Raw genomic sequence first — 15,060 nt, forward strand, 5'->3', positions numbered from 1 at the left:
TATATGCTGGAATATTACTCAGCCATGAAAAAGAATGACACAATGCCATTTGCAGCTACATGGATGGACCTGGAGGTGATCATACTAAGTAAAATAAGTCAGACAGAAAAAGACCACACACACCTTTTTCTGCTTATATGCAGAACCTTAAAAGATACAAATGAATTACAAAACAGAAACAGACTCACAGAAAAACTTATGGTTACTAAAGGGAAAGGTGATAGAGAGGGGTGAATAGGGAGTTTGGGATTGAAATATACACACGGCTACATATGAGACAGATAACCGAGAAGGGCCTGCTGTACGGGAAAGGTGATAGAGAGGGGTGAATGGGGCGTTTGGGATTGAAATATACACACGGCTACATATGAGACAGATAACCGAGAAGGGCCTGCTGTACGGGAAAGGTGATAGAGAGGGGTGAATGGGGCGTTTGGGATTGGAATACACACACGGCTACATATGAGACAGATAGCTGAGAAGGGCGTACTGTGCAGTGCAGGGAACTCGGTTCAATATTCTGTGATAACCTAACTGGGAAAAGAGATGGAAAAAGAATAGATACATATACATGTATAAATGAATCACTTTGCTGTACACCTGATGCTAGTGCAACATTTTTACTCAACTGTAGACCAATATAAAATTTTTAAAAATGCTGAGAGTGCAGCAGTGAGAAAAGTCTTTGTTCTCAAGGGACTTCCCTGGTGGCTCAGATGGTAAAGCATCTGCCTACAATGTGGGAGGATCCAGGTTCAATCCCTGGGTCGGGAAGATCCTCTGGAGAAGGCAATGGCAACCCACTCCAGTACTCTTGCCTGGAGAATTCCATGGACAGAGGAGCGTGGTAGGCTACAGTCCATGGGGTCGCAAAGAGTCAGACACGACTGAGCAACTTCACTCACTCAAGGGACAGGGTCTAATGAAGAGCCAACACAGCGTGCTGCAGTCCATGAGGCTGCGAAAGACTTGGACATGACTTAGTGACTGAATAACAACAAAATAAGCTAGAAAGACAAGTAATGTGTCAATATCAGGGCTGGGGATGATGGTTGCAGAAAGAAAAAGCAGAGTTGGGCATAGCGTTATTTCAGAGACTTAGGTCATCTGGAAGTATGCAACAGAAAAACCAAGAAAACAGGTTTTTCAGAGTTGTTTGAGGAGGGAACAAGATGGAAGGAGCTGGCTGGTGTGTTCTTGTTTTATAAAGGAGTAAGTCATGAACTCACCATCTCTCCAGGACAAACCTGGAGACTGGCTCTCTTTTACAAAGAAATCTCTGTCCTGGCTTTTGGTTTGTCTGGTGTCCATGCAAGAGTTTGTGTGTGATGTGTGGGAGCCGGAGGAAGGCGGGTCCTTTCAGGGCCCCCCTCTGGGAGCACGGCAGGCACAGTATTCACGCCACCCAGCCAAACTGGCCCCCAGGCCGCCTGACTTTCAAATCCCTGGCCACATCAGCCTTTGAATAGCAGCTGACACACAGCAGCCAGCTGAGCAAGTATTTTCACAAGACGAGGAGAAACACAAACTCAGCTTGCTGCAGCCTGTGAGGCAGAAAAAGTGAATCGAAAGGAAAGGAGTGGGGTGGGGGCAGGGAAGAGGCTGGGAGAGGAGTGAAGAGCCTGGGATAGCAACCTTCGTCTTCCGGAGTTTTGAGGCAGTATAATTTGGAACGAAGGCAGATATAAAAGGGTTCCGCTCTGGGGAAAACTGCCAACAATTCTGCAGCTCTGTGAAGTTGGAACCACGATCAAAACAGCAGCTGTGGACCAGATGCTGACTTTAAGAGGAGCATCCCTACTGCCCAGGCCCCTCTGAGCACCAGAGCTCAAGATGCGGAGTTTTCTTCTGACAGCCTCCAGCCAGACGAAGAGATGCCAAGGGGTGGGGGTGAGGCCTTGGCCCTCAGGGGAGCCTGGGATGGGGTGGAAAGAAGAGCAGAGAGATCTAGAAGCTTCCTAGAGCAGAAGTAGTTTGAAGCTTTCAAAGAGATCCCAAGGTGTCCCTGGTGTCCCTAGCCCTGGGGGGTGGGGGTCTGGTCTCAGCAGGTGATCCTGCTGTGGGGAGCAGGGTGTCAGCCTGGGGATGGACCGAACCCTTGGGTCAGCTGGACTCTTGAAGAGGAACCCAAGTTCTGCAGTGTGCAGGGAAAAGAAGGCAGGGAAAGCCTAGGAGCGAAGGAACAGGAAGTGAGACAGGATGTGGAGGGAGCTGGTGAGCTCTGTGCCACCAGGCGGTCACCTGGGGAACGGTTGACGCATGATCCTCCTGGGGACTGGGGGCCCTGGCGCAGAGCCCACACACGCGTCAGCATCACACCGCTGACTCCGGGTTTGTCTTCATCTGCTGTCACGTGAGGGCTGTCCTTGGGGCACAGTCCCAGACAGTTAGTGTACCTTCCCCCGGCATTGAGTTTATGATCCACAGCTGCTTGAATCGTGGATGCAAGGCTCACGATGCAAGGCTCACGTATACAGAGGGTCAAGTAGGAGACTGGGCGTCCACAGGTGTTGGGATCTGCCTCTGGTCCTGGGACCAGCCCCTGCCGGTACTGTGGGAGCCCTGTGCTGAGTGATGGTGGCAGCACTCACGCTCTCTCTTGTACTGTGGATAGGGAAACTGAGGCACAGTGTTGCCCTCTCTTTTCCAAGTCCTCATCTCTAGTTTGTATGGGATCCAGGCAGGCACAACCAACAATATCCCTACTTACGATGCATACTGTTAGCACTTTTGTTTTAAGTGGTAAACTTAATCTTACTCTCTAAGCTTCTTGATTCTTTTTTCATAGAGGTAGTTCCAATTTTTTTTTTTTTTTTTGCCACAGTGCACAGCACACGGAATCTTAGTTCACTGACCAGGGGTCGAACCTGTGGCCCCTGCAGTGGAACCAGAGTCCTAACCACTGGATTGCCAGGGAAGTCCCCAAATTTTTAAAAGATGGTATTTGAAAAGATGGCACTCTCTGACCTACCCTTTGACTTGCTTTCTCTGCTGTTCTTCACATTATTTAATCAAGGGCACAAAGAGGAAAACGCCACAGTCTCGTTTTTCCCCACCTGCACTACCACCAGCCTGACCCCAGGACTGATCCTGATCCAGACATGAACTGCACCATAGTCAGATCCTCCAGAGGCAAGACACTTGGACTGTCCAGACTCCCATGTTGTCATTGGTTTAAGACTGCCCCTAGGGCTGAGGCTGTCATGTTCTAGAAATCTCCAGGCCAGGAAGCTCCTATTAGCCAAGGGCAGTTCTCCATAGAAGGGAGAGAGTGTGTGCCCTTACGACCCAATGCCTGCAGCAGCTGGGGGCTAGTGCCTATGGCTCAGGAAGGGGGTTTAGGCAGGCTGCCAGCCACACCTGCTATGGCAGCCAAAACGGTTGGAAAGGGAGAGTGAGTGGACGAATGCATTGTCTAAGGAGCGGTTTCTATCATATACAGATCCTATCATATCACACTGTATTACACATACCTCAAGGCATGGCACTAAGAGAGCATCAGTATTTGATTAGACTGGGTTCCAAGACAGCTCTGTAGGGGGGCATGAAGCTCATCCAGTTCAGAAGCCCATTCATTTCAGAGAAGAGAAGACTTAGGTCAGAGTAAACCCTTACTGAGAACAAACTCTGATTCTCAGTTCTCAGCTCTGGCTTGAATCCAAGCTAGCTCATGTTTACTGAAAGCCACCTACGTATAAGACATAATTTCAGGAGGGAATAAAGACACAAAACTCAGTCTGTGTCTTTGTCCTTAGGAATTTACAGTCTGATAAAAAGGTAAGGGAATGGAAGAAAGAAATAAGACACCTAAGTAGTATCCAAATGAGAGTTCAGATCTCACTTCCAGAGCAGTCTAGATTTAGGGGCTGAGGGCTCTTGAAGGCAGAAGCAGACAGACAGTAGGATGGTTTATGCTTGTCTCAAAGTGATGGGGGGTACGAGGAGGGCGAGAGAAGCCTTCATCCCAACTAAGGAAAAACAAGATCCTGCCAGCACTGCTAGTTGGGTGAAGCTGAAGAAGGTAAATACACAAGTAGGGCTCTGGGAACGGGGGAAAGTCAAATAAACAAGAACAAGCCATCTCTTTTCAAATGTCATTTTGCCTTAAACGCTTCTTCAATTCTAAGCCTGTAAGGGCAATTTATTGAAAGTTTCACTCATTAAACAGGGTTATTTTGAAGTAAAGGCCAAAGGTTGTATTTATTTTGGAGGAAAGTGTTGACTCATGCCCACTCTTCCCTTTGGGCTCAGACATGTTTCGGTACTGTAGGGTTTTTATTTTCTAAATTGTCCTGTGACTCACTGACGTGGGCATTGTCCCACCCACTTAAATTAACAGCCTTTCTAATCTTCACCTAGAGTTTATGCATGGGCCACTTTGCATAGGACCTAAGATTCATTCATTTGTGATAAAACCTCTCAACAAAGATGAAACAGAGGGAACACAATTCAACATAATAAAGACCATTTATGATAAATCTACAGCTAACATTATTCTCAGTTGTGAAAAGCTGAAAGGTTTTTATCTAAAATTAAGAACATGATAAGTATACCTATGGTTGCCACTTCTATTCAACATATTACTGGAAGTTTTAGGTACAGCAGTTAAACAAGAAAACAAGAGGCATCCAAAAAAGAGGCATCCAAATAAGTAGAGAAGAAATTGTCACCATTTGCAGATGACATGATATTATATGTAGAAAACCCTACATGATATTATATGTAGAAAACCCTAAAGACACCACCAAAAATCTAATGGGACTAATGAATGAATTCAGTTAAGTTGCAGGATACAGGATTAATATATAGAAATCTGTTGCATTTCTAAACACTAATGAACTATTGGAAAGAGAAATTAAGAAAACAATCTGATTTACAGTCAAATAAGAATAAAATACCTAGGGATAAATTGAACCAAGGGTAGAAGACTGCCTGTACTCTAAATACTATAAGACATTGAAGAAGGGTAAATGGAAAGATATCCCATGTTCACAGAATAAAAGATTAATAGTTAAAATGTTCATAATATTCAAAGCAGTCTGCAGATTTAATGTAATCCCTATCAAAATACCCATGACATTTTTCACAGAACTAGAACAAAATAATCCTAAAATGTGTATGGAACCACCAAAGACCCCAAATAGCCAAAGTAATCTTGAGAGAAAAAGAACAAAACTGGAAGAATCATGCTCTCTGACTTCAGACTATACTACAAAGTAGCAGTAATCAAAATGGTGTGGTACAGGCACAAAAACAGACATGTAGATCAGTGGAACAGAACAGAGGGCCCAGAAGTAAACCTACACACTTGTGGTCAACTAACCTACAACAAAGGAGGCAAGAATATACAATGGAGAAAAGACATTCTCTTCAATAAGTGGTGCTGGGAAAGCTGGACAGTTACACATGCAAGAATGAAATGAGAACATTTTTAAATTGTATTTGTTATCAATCTCTCTAAAACAGTATCTCCCTGAACCTCTTTTTCATTATTACTGTTGAAAGGAGGCTTTGTAGACTGTTTTTTTCTTAACCACTACTCCCCACAACTTTTTCTTCCTGTGGGAAAGTATACATGATATAAAATTCACCAGTTTAGCCATTTTTAAGTGTTTACAATTTTAAAAAAAGTACGTGGTACAGTTGGGTAGCATTAAGTACATTCACAATGTTGTGTAATCATCATCATTATCCATTTCCAGAACTTTTCCATCTTCCCCAACTGAAACCCTGTACTAGTGAACAGTCTCTCCATCCCCCAACAACCCATACTCTCCTGTCTCTGTGCAGCGGCCTGCTCTAGGTGCCTTACATAAAGGAACCATACAATACTTGTCGTTTAACGTCTGGCTTATTTCATTTGGCATAATCTGTGTTGCAGCATCTATCAATTTCATTCCTTTTTTATATGGCTGAATCTGCAAGAAATTTAACACCACATATTAAATCTGTTTATGTGCTGTGGACCTTTGTAGGATCACAAACCTTTGTAATATGGAAGATTTTTCTACCTCCCAGGAACCACGATCCTAAAAGCCTGTATCCCCTGACCTTGTTGATCTTGTTCTCTGATCTGTCTCCAGCCATTAGCACTTCATGGTCACTGAACAGTCACGTGTTGAATACTTCAAGGTCCTTCTATGACCCCTCCTTATAATTTTAATCCATTAGAATTAAAAACCACCCCCAGCGTAATCACAGATGCATCCTGACACTCAGTATCCCAACTGTGCATGCCCTTCTCAAGGCCCTGTGTCCACCTGCTCTCTCCAACAGAAGTGAAGGACTATGAGCCTCCATTCGGGTCTAAGGTGCGGGAGCATCCCTGTGTGGAAAGCATGAAGGACAACGTGCTGAGAGATCGAGGCCGGCCAGAGATTCCCAGCTCCTGGCTCAACCACCAGGTGAGGAGTGACTGTTGTATTCACCCAGAGGGAGAGGGGCATCTCAGGCAGCAGAGAAGTCCAGGCTGTTGGGCATCAATCTGATGTGTTCCGTGATCCTGCTTGGTTTTCTGCATAAAGGCATTTCAGTAAAATGGGATGACCTTGTTACTGTATGTCCTACCACAAGTAAGAAAGGGCTCACACAGGATCATGTGACGGGCACCTGTCATATTGTCCAAGACCCCTTGGTTCTGAACTAAAATATTTTGTTTACAGCCTCTGCCACTCATCCTTTCCATAGGGAGTTTGCGTTTTGTTCTCTTCTGGGTTCCAGATGTTTTCTTCTGGGAACCTTCAACACTGGCAGGAACTACGGAGTGAGAAAGAAGGGGGATGTGCCCGCCAGCTGGCCTGCGAGGGGCTGCCGCATACTCAGGCCCACGCAGGCCTGTGGGGGAGGAGGCGGCCGGGATGAAGAGAGGCAAAGAAGAGCAGGGGCAGGGGAACAAACAGGAAACCTGTCTTTCCAGAACCTCCTGACAGGCGGTGGATGCGGCCGGCTGTCCACAGCAGATTCTTTGCTTTGGGGGCATTTTGATGGGGCAGTGGTCAGAGCAGGGGGAGCAGGAAGCGTGGGCTGTAGCAGCAGAGCCTCTCTGGCACAGCAGGGAGGAGCCCTGGACCACACCCCCGTGCTCCCAGCTCACCCTGCCTTTTCCATTGACGTAAACCTTTTATGGCTGCCTTGGGATGAATTCCCTCACCCGGGGAGGGCTGGGCTAAGTCCTAGGCTTCCTAAGGGCAAGGCAAATGCAGATGAGAAACCGAAACCACAGGTCAGGCGTGGCCGAGGAGACAGATGGAGCTGGAAGCCTGCTGTGTGCCCACCGGGCTGAGAGCTGCAGGCCCGGACAGCATCGGGGGAGCCCAGGCTGCCGACCCAGCCGTGGGGGCCCAGGGTTTCTCCCCGGGTTTCAGCAGAGCCTCTTTGACTTTGAAAATGCAAAGCTGTCTTGTGTTAACTCTAAGCTCAGAAGGTACAATACCGTTTCCTTCAACTCAGTTGCCTCCTCTGCTGTCCAGTTCTTATAATGAAGTCATTATTCACGATGATAAAATTCCGGAAAGAATTTGCATAACACATTTTTTTCTCTTAATGAGGTTTTGTTGCCCTATTGATTTCAAGTTAATGCTTAATATTTAATTTAATTTACTGCCTGTAATTACAGTGCCAGAATAAAATAAATGTTACTTGTGTACCAACAACAACACTCCACTCTTAACAGGGCCATCAATCAATACCGTCAATTAGGGGAATTATACAGTTAATCCAACATCATGGGCTCACTCACGGGGCAGGAAGGGAGGCCAGGTCCTAGGTGTGGGGTGCCGTTGCTCAGACTATAGACAGGAAAGTGCCGCTCTCAGGGAAGGGCTGGGATGGATCCGTCCCCTGGGGCCAGCAGACACAGGGTTGGGCCTCTGAGAGGCACAGTCTGTTTCCACTCATTGGGCTATGTATTTAGTCCGTGTCTGGTTTATTTCCAAAAAACAACTGGAACTAACAAAAATATTTGCAATGCAAAATGAGAATGAAAGCCGTGAGAGAAGCCCCTTGTCGTCTGCTGTGGACAGCATTTTCTGGATGGGCCTTCTTGAGTGGGGCCTTGTAGGGGTTAGGTCAAGCCCCCTGATAGAGCCTGCAGGACATATGAAGACAGCTGTTTGCCAGGGTGCAGCCTGAAGCTGGAGAGGAAGGGCCTGGCAGAGGGTGTCCTTGAAACTGCTGGAAGATGGGCTTGGATCTTCACAAAGTGTGTGGACTTGACAAATGCAACCAGACTAATGCCCACACGTCACTCCAACTGGAACAGTCAGTCCTATTTCAATAGGAATGCTGGTGGCTCAGCCAGTAAAGAAGGAACCCGCCTACGGTGCAGGAGCCCCAGGTGCCATCCCTGGGTCGGGAAGATCCCCTGGAGAAGGGAATGGCAGCCCACTCCAGTATTCTTGCCTGGAAAATCCCATGGACAGAGGAGCCTGGCGGGCTACAGTCCACAGGGTCGCAAAGAGCTGGACACGGCCGAGTGACTGACATACACGCATGCTTCCGGCTCTCTCTGGAAAAGGCAATACTGTTGAGACAGTTAAGAGATCAGTGGTTGTTGGGGGCTCGGGAAAGGAAGGCGGGCCGACGAGGTGCACACACAGGATGATGTTCAGGGCAGTGGGGGCTGTAATGATGGACACTTGTCAGAACCCTGATCCTGTACCTCACCACGAACCTCACTCTGGTTGATTTTGGTCAACAGTGACATGTTAGTGTTGGTTTACTGGTTTTAACAAATGCCTCACACAGATGTTGGGTGTTGATGTGGGGGGAAGGGGTATATGGCATGGAAATGCTGTAATTTCCATTCGATTTTGCCGTGAACCTAAAACTTCCCTCAGTAGTAAAGCCTGTTACTGCGCCCCCACTCCCCAGAATAGAGAGGTGGAAATGGCATTAGAAGCCCACTTCATGGGGATTTTCACAAATGGGGATGCTGCTGTACCCCAGAAGCCTGCTGGGGGACCTTGTGCTGTGTCTGTGCTTCCCTGCCTCCTGTGAGCAGAAGCCCCCGGAGTGCTGCGGTCAGATGGGGCTGGGGAGCTGGGCTGGGGAGCTGGCCTGCAGGCGGGGACAGGGTGGGGGCTCTCTCCCCCCAGAAGCTGCCACCCCCTCTCAGGGGCCTGTGGACCCTCTCCCCCTGCAGGGCATCCAGACGGTGTGTGAGACGCTGGCCGAGTGCTGGGACCACGACCCCGAGGCCCGGCTCACAGCGCAGTGCGTGGCCGAGCGATTCAGCGAGCTGGAGCACCTGGACAGGCTCTCGGGGAGGAGCAGCTCGGAGGAGAAGATCCCCGAAGACGGCTCCCTCAACACTACCAAATAAATAGCTCTTCCCGCGGCCGGCCTAGTGTGGCCGCCCTGTGGCCAAAGAGCAGGGGCAGCAGGAAGCTGCCCCTGAAGATGCTTCCTGGAACCCGGGGTGCTCCCTCCCCCAAGCTGGGAGGGGGTGGCAGGAAGCAGCCTCTGCCTTTGACGTTGTCATAGGATAAGCTGTGTTAGCACTTCCTCAGGAAATGAGACTGATCTTACAATAGCCAATAACATTTGCACTTTATTAATGCCTGTATATAAATATGAAATAGCTATGTTTTATATATATCTATATATGTCTATATATACACAGCCATACTCGTGGAAAGAGGTGAGGACAAAGATCAAACGTGTCCAGACGTGGGCTGGACGGGCGAGCTTGCCCGAGCGCAGAAGGAAGCACTCTGGGGCAGCCTCAGCACTTGGCAGCACGCGTGTGCTGGGCCCTGGGCACATGGGGGTGGGGGGTCTTGGCCTTCAGAGAGAGGCTCGGGTCTCGGAGCCTGCTGTGCCACATTGCACTTGCTTTTGCAACGTAGTAACTCCCTGCACTGGGTCCTGTTTTGGCTGTGGAGTCGATTGGAGCCGCACTGTTTGGGGACCAGAGCCTGAGGTCCCCATGTCCCATCATATCTCCTGGCCTCGTCACTGAGCTTCACACCCATGTCTGGTTTGTGAACCTCCTTCCTCAGCTAGCTCAGAAAGTCTCATTGCGTCAACGATTTAAGTCCCATCTTTTAGCTCCACAAGCTACAGAAAAATCAGGACATGTTTTCTCTACCGGTGAAATTGCCACACCTTGTACTAATGAGAAATTGTTCTTTTTAAAAAAACTTCCCCCATACCTATGTTACTGTTCCCTGCTTCCTAAAAGGGAACAGAGCTCCCTTCCAGGTTCTTTATGTTCAGGTTTTCATCACGCTTGGTTTCTCTCTTCCGCTTGCTCTGCATCACTGGTAGGTCTCGTGCTCCAGGCTCCAGGGGGCTTGAGCACGTTTTGCAGCAGCATGGCACTGCCACAGTCAGGACTGTCTCTTCAGGCACTCGGAACGCATGTTTTGCTTGGCCAGCACAGTGTTTAACACAATTGAGCCACTTTTTAAATATCTGGAGATTTTGCAAAAAAAATTTTGGATCCCCAAGTGAGACTAGATCACAGATGGCTTCCAGTTCTCGCTGTTCCACGTCCTTCACGGGTGACGGTGTAGACACACTTAGGAAGCTGCCCTCTCCCGCTGTTCCCAGCCTAGGGGAATTAAACCTTCTTTCCCCAGCCAAGGTCCCCTGCAAGAAATGTGCATTCACGCAATCATTCTCTGGCTACAGAGTGTGGTTTTGATTCCCTTCCTGGGGTTAAAATTTGAAGTTGGCCTTTGTTTTTTGGAGTGACAGGGACTGCCTCTGGATGGTCCCCGTTAACCCAAATCTCTTTTGCTTGCATATTGAGTGTTCCCCTCTGCATTCAAGGGGGAAGACCTTTGCTCCAAGAAGCTGCTGTCATGGTTACCAGTCTCTTAGTCATACCCACCTTCCCAGTGTTTGCAGAATTTGAATGTGGGATGCAGGAGTCCCATCTATAGTTAGTTAGGAAATCTGTGTCCATGTGGGTAAGAACAAAGAATGAGCTTTAATCCTCCATAGGAAACTCAGTAATCCACAAACAGGTGTTAATGCTGCAAATAACAAGCTCTTTTGTAAAAATGATTTGAAACTTATTTTCAGCCAAATAGGTAGGAATATTGGAGAGGGACTGGCAATGGTCAGGTCAGCTCTGCTTGGGTTTTGGAAGCCACATCTCATTGGGGTTTTAGCAGACACGCTGAAGTTGGGATTAGGTGGAGTTTTTAGGAACCCTTCTCGGTTCAGGTGGACTGAGAGAGGTAAGGCAGTTTGGCCACAATGCCATGGAAGTGCCCAGAAGTCCCGTGCACTTTAGGGCTGGTGATGCTGTCCCAATAGCTGTTGCTCATTGACCTCTAGTGGTGAATTTCTAGAGTACTGGCCCATTATGAGAACTTCCAAAACTCAAACGAGCTTTATCACTTCTGGGTCATCATCAGCATAAACTGGAATGTAGAGGATACTGTGGCTTGTTTTGTTTGTTTTTTCCTTATTCAAAAAAAAGACCAAGGAATAACATTCTGTAGTTCCTAAAAATACTGACTTTTTTCACTACGTAAAGGGAAAGTTTTATTCTTTTATGGAACATTTCAGCAATACTCATGTATTAAAATAGGAATGTGAATGCTGTATACTCTTTTTATATCAAATGTGTCAAGCACTTATTTTCATTCTATGCATTGTTTGTCTTTTATATAAATAAAATGTTTATTCAATTGAATAAAGCAAAAATACTCAGGTCAGCTTCCTGCCTCCTGTTCCTGTTCCTAGGAGCCCGCAAGCCTCATTTGGTCATTTTGTAGTCTGCAGAAAAATCCGCAAGACAGATCCTGTCCAGCCTTTCCACACTCCCTGTCATCTTCACCTGACTGTGGCGGGTCCCTATTTCTAAAAATCAGTCACTTAGTACTGTGCCACGTGGCAGGCGCGGGTGGTGGCTTGCTCCTCATTCCAGGGCCAGCACGGTGTCACTCTGCATCTCCGAACAGGACCGTGTCCATTGTCTCGAGGGGCTTCTCTAGGGCGTGGCTTCTCGCAGAGCTCGGCTTCGAATGGGTCGTGGCACAGCCTTGGCTCCACGCGTGCTTGCTTCTGCCCTGGCTTCCTCCTCACAGTGACGGGCTGCCGCCATCTTTCTCCTCCCAGGTGTCTTGCTTCCTGCCTCTTCCTGTCTACCCAGCCACCGCACCTCGCCTGGAGCTTTTCCATTGAGGTATAGTTGATATACAACACTATATTAGTTTCAGGTGTACAACATAATGATGCAATATTTGAATCTATTGTGAAAGGGCCACCATAATAAGTTTAGGTAACATCCATCATCAGTTATAGAAATTTTTTTTCTTATGGTAAGAACTTTTAAAATCTACTCTTAGCAACTTTCAGACATGCAATATGGTATTATTATCTATCGTTGCCATGCTATACATTAGATCCCCGGGACTTATTTTATTAACTGGAAGTTTATACATTTGGACCCCTTGCACCCATTTCATCCACTCCCACCCTCTGTCTCTCTGGCAACCACCAGTGTGTTCTCTGTATCTCAATTTTTTTTTTTCACCCAAATTCCACATATCAGTGAGATCTTAATGGTATTTGCGTTTTTTTGTCTGACTTATTTCACTAAGCATGATGCCCTCAACTTCCGTCCATGTTGTCACAAATGGGAAGATTTAAATTTTCATGACTGAAAAATATTCTGTTGTATATATGTACCACAGTTTTAAATCCATTCATCCATCAGTGGTTGCTTAATTTTATATCTTGGCTTAATGCTGCAGTGAACATGGGGCACAGATATGTTTTCAAGTTAATGTTTTCATTTTGTTTGGATCAATACCCAGAGGTGGTATTGCTGGATTGTTTGGTAGCTCTATTTTGAAATTTTTGAGGACCCACCATATTGTTTTACATAGTGGTTGCACCAATATCCATTCGCACCAACAGTACACCCTCCCCTACAGCTGTGACAACCAAAAGCATCACCAAACATTGCCAGATATCGCCTGGGGACAAAATTGTGGCTCCCAGTTGAGGGTCCCTTAGCTGGACATGGTCCTGTCCTGCTGTGGGCATTAGTTCTAATGCTATCTTAACTAGTATCTTGGCAGTTTTAGAGATTACTAATTTTAGCAGTTACTTGCTCCTCCATTTACCACTTACATGACCTGAGTAATTTTCCCATGCCTCACTTTAAGCATGTGTACAATGGAATTTTTACAGGCTTCGTCTGATACCAGAGACCACTGTGGTAAGGAACACTGGTAAGGCTTTTGGAGTTGGTATTGAAATTGGAAAGCCCTCAGTGCATATTGGCCAATGTTAGGCTGCTTTAGTGTGCCAGGGCTGCCTTCCAGAGAGGCCAAGACTGAGATACATCTTAGGGAGCACTAACAGCACAGAAGAAAAATGGATGTGCCGCAAGCCTGGAGCACAGGGCAGCTCCTGTCCTGGGTGCACACTGGTCATCTGGGGAGGATGCCCGTTCACTGAGCACCGGCCTGGACTTGCTCCCTGAGGCAGGTACTGTGCCCATTTCACAGATGAGAAATCATGCTCAGAAGACTCCGGTAAGAAGCTTAGGGTCTCAGAGAGGTAGGTCTGCTTGCGGAGTCAAGTTGTCCTGGACCTCGAATCTGGAACAATCATTTGGAGTAATGCTTGGTTCTTCTCTCTTGGTACTGTCTCCTGAGGGCTGGCTTGCCCAGTGGCATGACAGGGCCACATCACCACAAAATGTCCTGCCCCATCCGCACAGCACCATCGTTCTCATCCCCCCGCCCCCAGGGGCTGTGTGCACAAGCAGAACAGGGAAGTGTCCATGTCCTCATCTGTGCTGCCGGACATGCTTCCTCCATGTGAGAAGTGCTGCCTAAGTTCTTGCTGAGGGCAGGACTGGAGGACGAATGTGCACGCTCCTTCAGAAGGTTTTGGACTGTGCCAGCCTTTAAAAACATTTTTTTGTGTGTGTGTCTATTTTTTAGCATGTGCTAGAAAAAAAATTAACACATTCAACCTGGACTTTTACAAATATTATGGCTTGAAATATAGCTGAGTTTAAAAACTTGATATTTTTTTAATGCATTAAGTAGATAATTGTCCTTATTTTTGGCAGCTGCAGGGGCTGGGATGAGGAATGATGAGGTTAGCGTGCTGCCTGCAAGGGAAGTAGATCCATATAAGCCCTTGGGAAGTACCAAACACGATGTGCTGTGTTTTACCATCCCTATCTGTTTTCATCATCACCACCAACCTATGAGGAAGTCTCACCTCCACATTAGAGGTGAGGAAGCTGATGCAGGGAGTGAGGTATCAGTAAGGGCCCATGGTGAGTGGTCCTAAGGCCAGGACTGCACCTGAAGCAGTCCGATCCTGGAGCCCACACACAGACCCTGAACACAAGATGAGGCAGGAGGTGAAGGCAGGTGGAGCCTAGGATGCTCAAGGGTCTGATTCCTTAGGGTCAAACCCAGATGAGGAAGATGCAGTGCACACTGGAGGGGCTGGGGTGGCCGTCAGGGAGTGAAGATTATTCCTCAAAGGAATGGATTCTGGGCTCCAGCCCAAGCACTCCAGGCAAAACGGGAGCCAAGGTCTTCTGACCCCCCTTGCCGGCTCCGTTTTGCCTGGGTTATTTCAGTTCTGGCTACTGCAAAGTCAGAAGCATTCCCGGGGGCGGTAAGTCTCCACGTGCCCTCAGCAGGGTCCTGGCCCTCGCACCCTTCAGCAGCTTTGGAATGCAGGCACTCTCTGTGCCTGGCAGTTTCTAGTGTGCAGTGGTGGCTTTTAAGTTCTCTATGCAAATGACAGTGTGTCCACTAATAGTCTAGTCCTGAGGGAAAAGCCTTCCTGGGTGACAGGGAAGTTTTCATTTACGCAAACTTGCCCATCCGTTTTCACAAAAGTCACTAAAGTTGACATCTGCAATTTTGTTCATTTTCCTCCCAAAATAGGCTGCCTAATCGTTACTTATCACATTTCCAATTTTTTTTTTTTTTTTTTTTTTAAGTTGGATAATTATCGCTCCAGACCATGAGCGTGGGGCCATGGCTTTGGGGCTTACTTTGCAAACTGTTCAGATAAAGACAAGACTGGGAACTTTCCCCCATTACATGGCCTGCCAATCAG

At 47.3% G+C, this 15,060-nt stretch overlaps 1 protein-coding gene across 7 annotated transcripts in view; it reads left to right on the plus strand.

Moving 5' to 3' along the window:
* The window catches only part of TGFBR2 (transforming growth factor beta receptor 2), a 101,225-nt gene extending 89,553 nt beyond the window's left edge, over positions 1-11,672 (plus strand). For 4 of the 7 annotated variants that reach the window (XM_081527012.1, XM_081527013.1, XM_081527010.1 and 1 more), the window contains 2 exons: positions 6,277-6,404; positions 9,143-11,672. In XM_081527012.1, coding sequence (XP_081383138.1) covers positions 6,277-6,404; positions 9,143-9,322 — 308 coding nt within the window. In that variant the 3' untranslated portion in view covers positions 9,323-11,672. Of the gene's footprint in view, positions 1-6,276; positions 6,405-7,222; positions 7,653-9,142 lie in introns of those variants that run through there. The other 3 variants (XM_081527015.1, XM_081527014.1, XM_081527011.1) reach the window with 2 other exon arrangements.
* The last annotated feature ends 3,388 nt before the right edge of the window (positions 11,673-15,060 follow it).

This window comes from Giraffa tippelskirchi, chromosome 9, assembly GCF_054371585.1.
Source record: "Giraffa tippelskirchi isolate mGirTip1 chromosome 9, T2T-mGirTip1v1.2.pri, whole genome shotgun sequence".
Classification (NCBI taxonomy): Eukaryota; Metazoa; Chordata; class Mammalia; order Artiodactyla; family Giraffidae; genus Giraffa; species Giraffa tippelskirchi.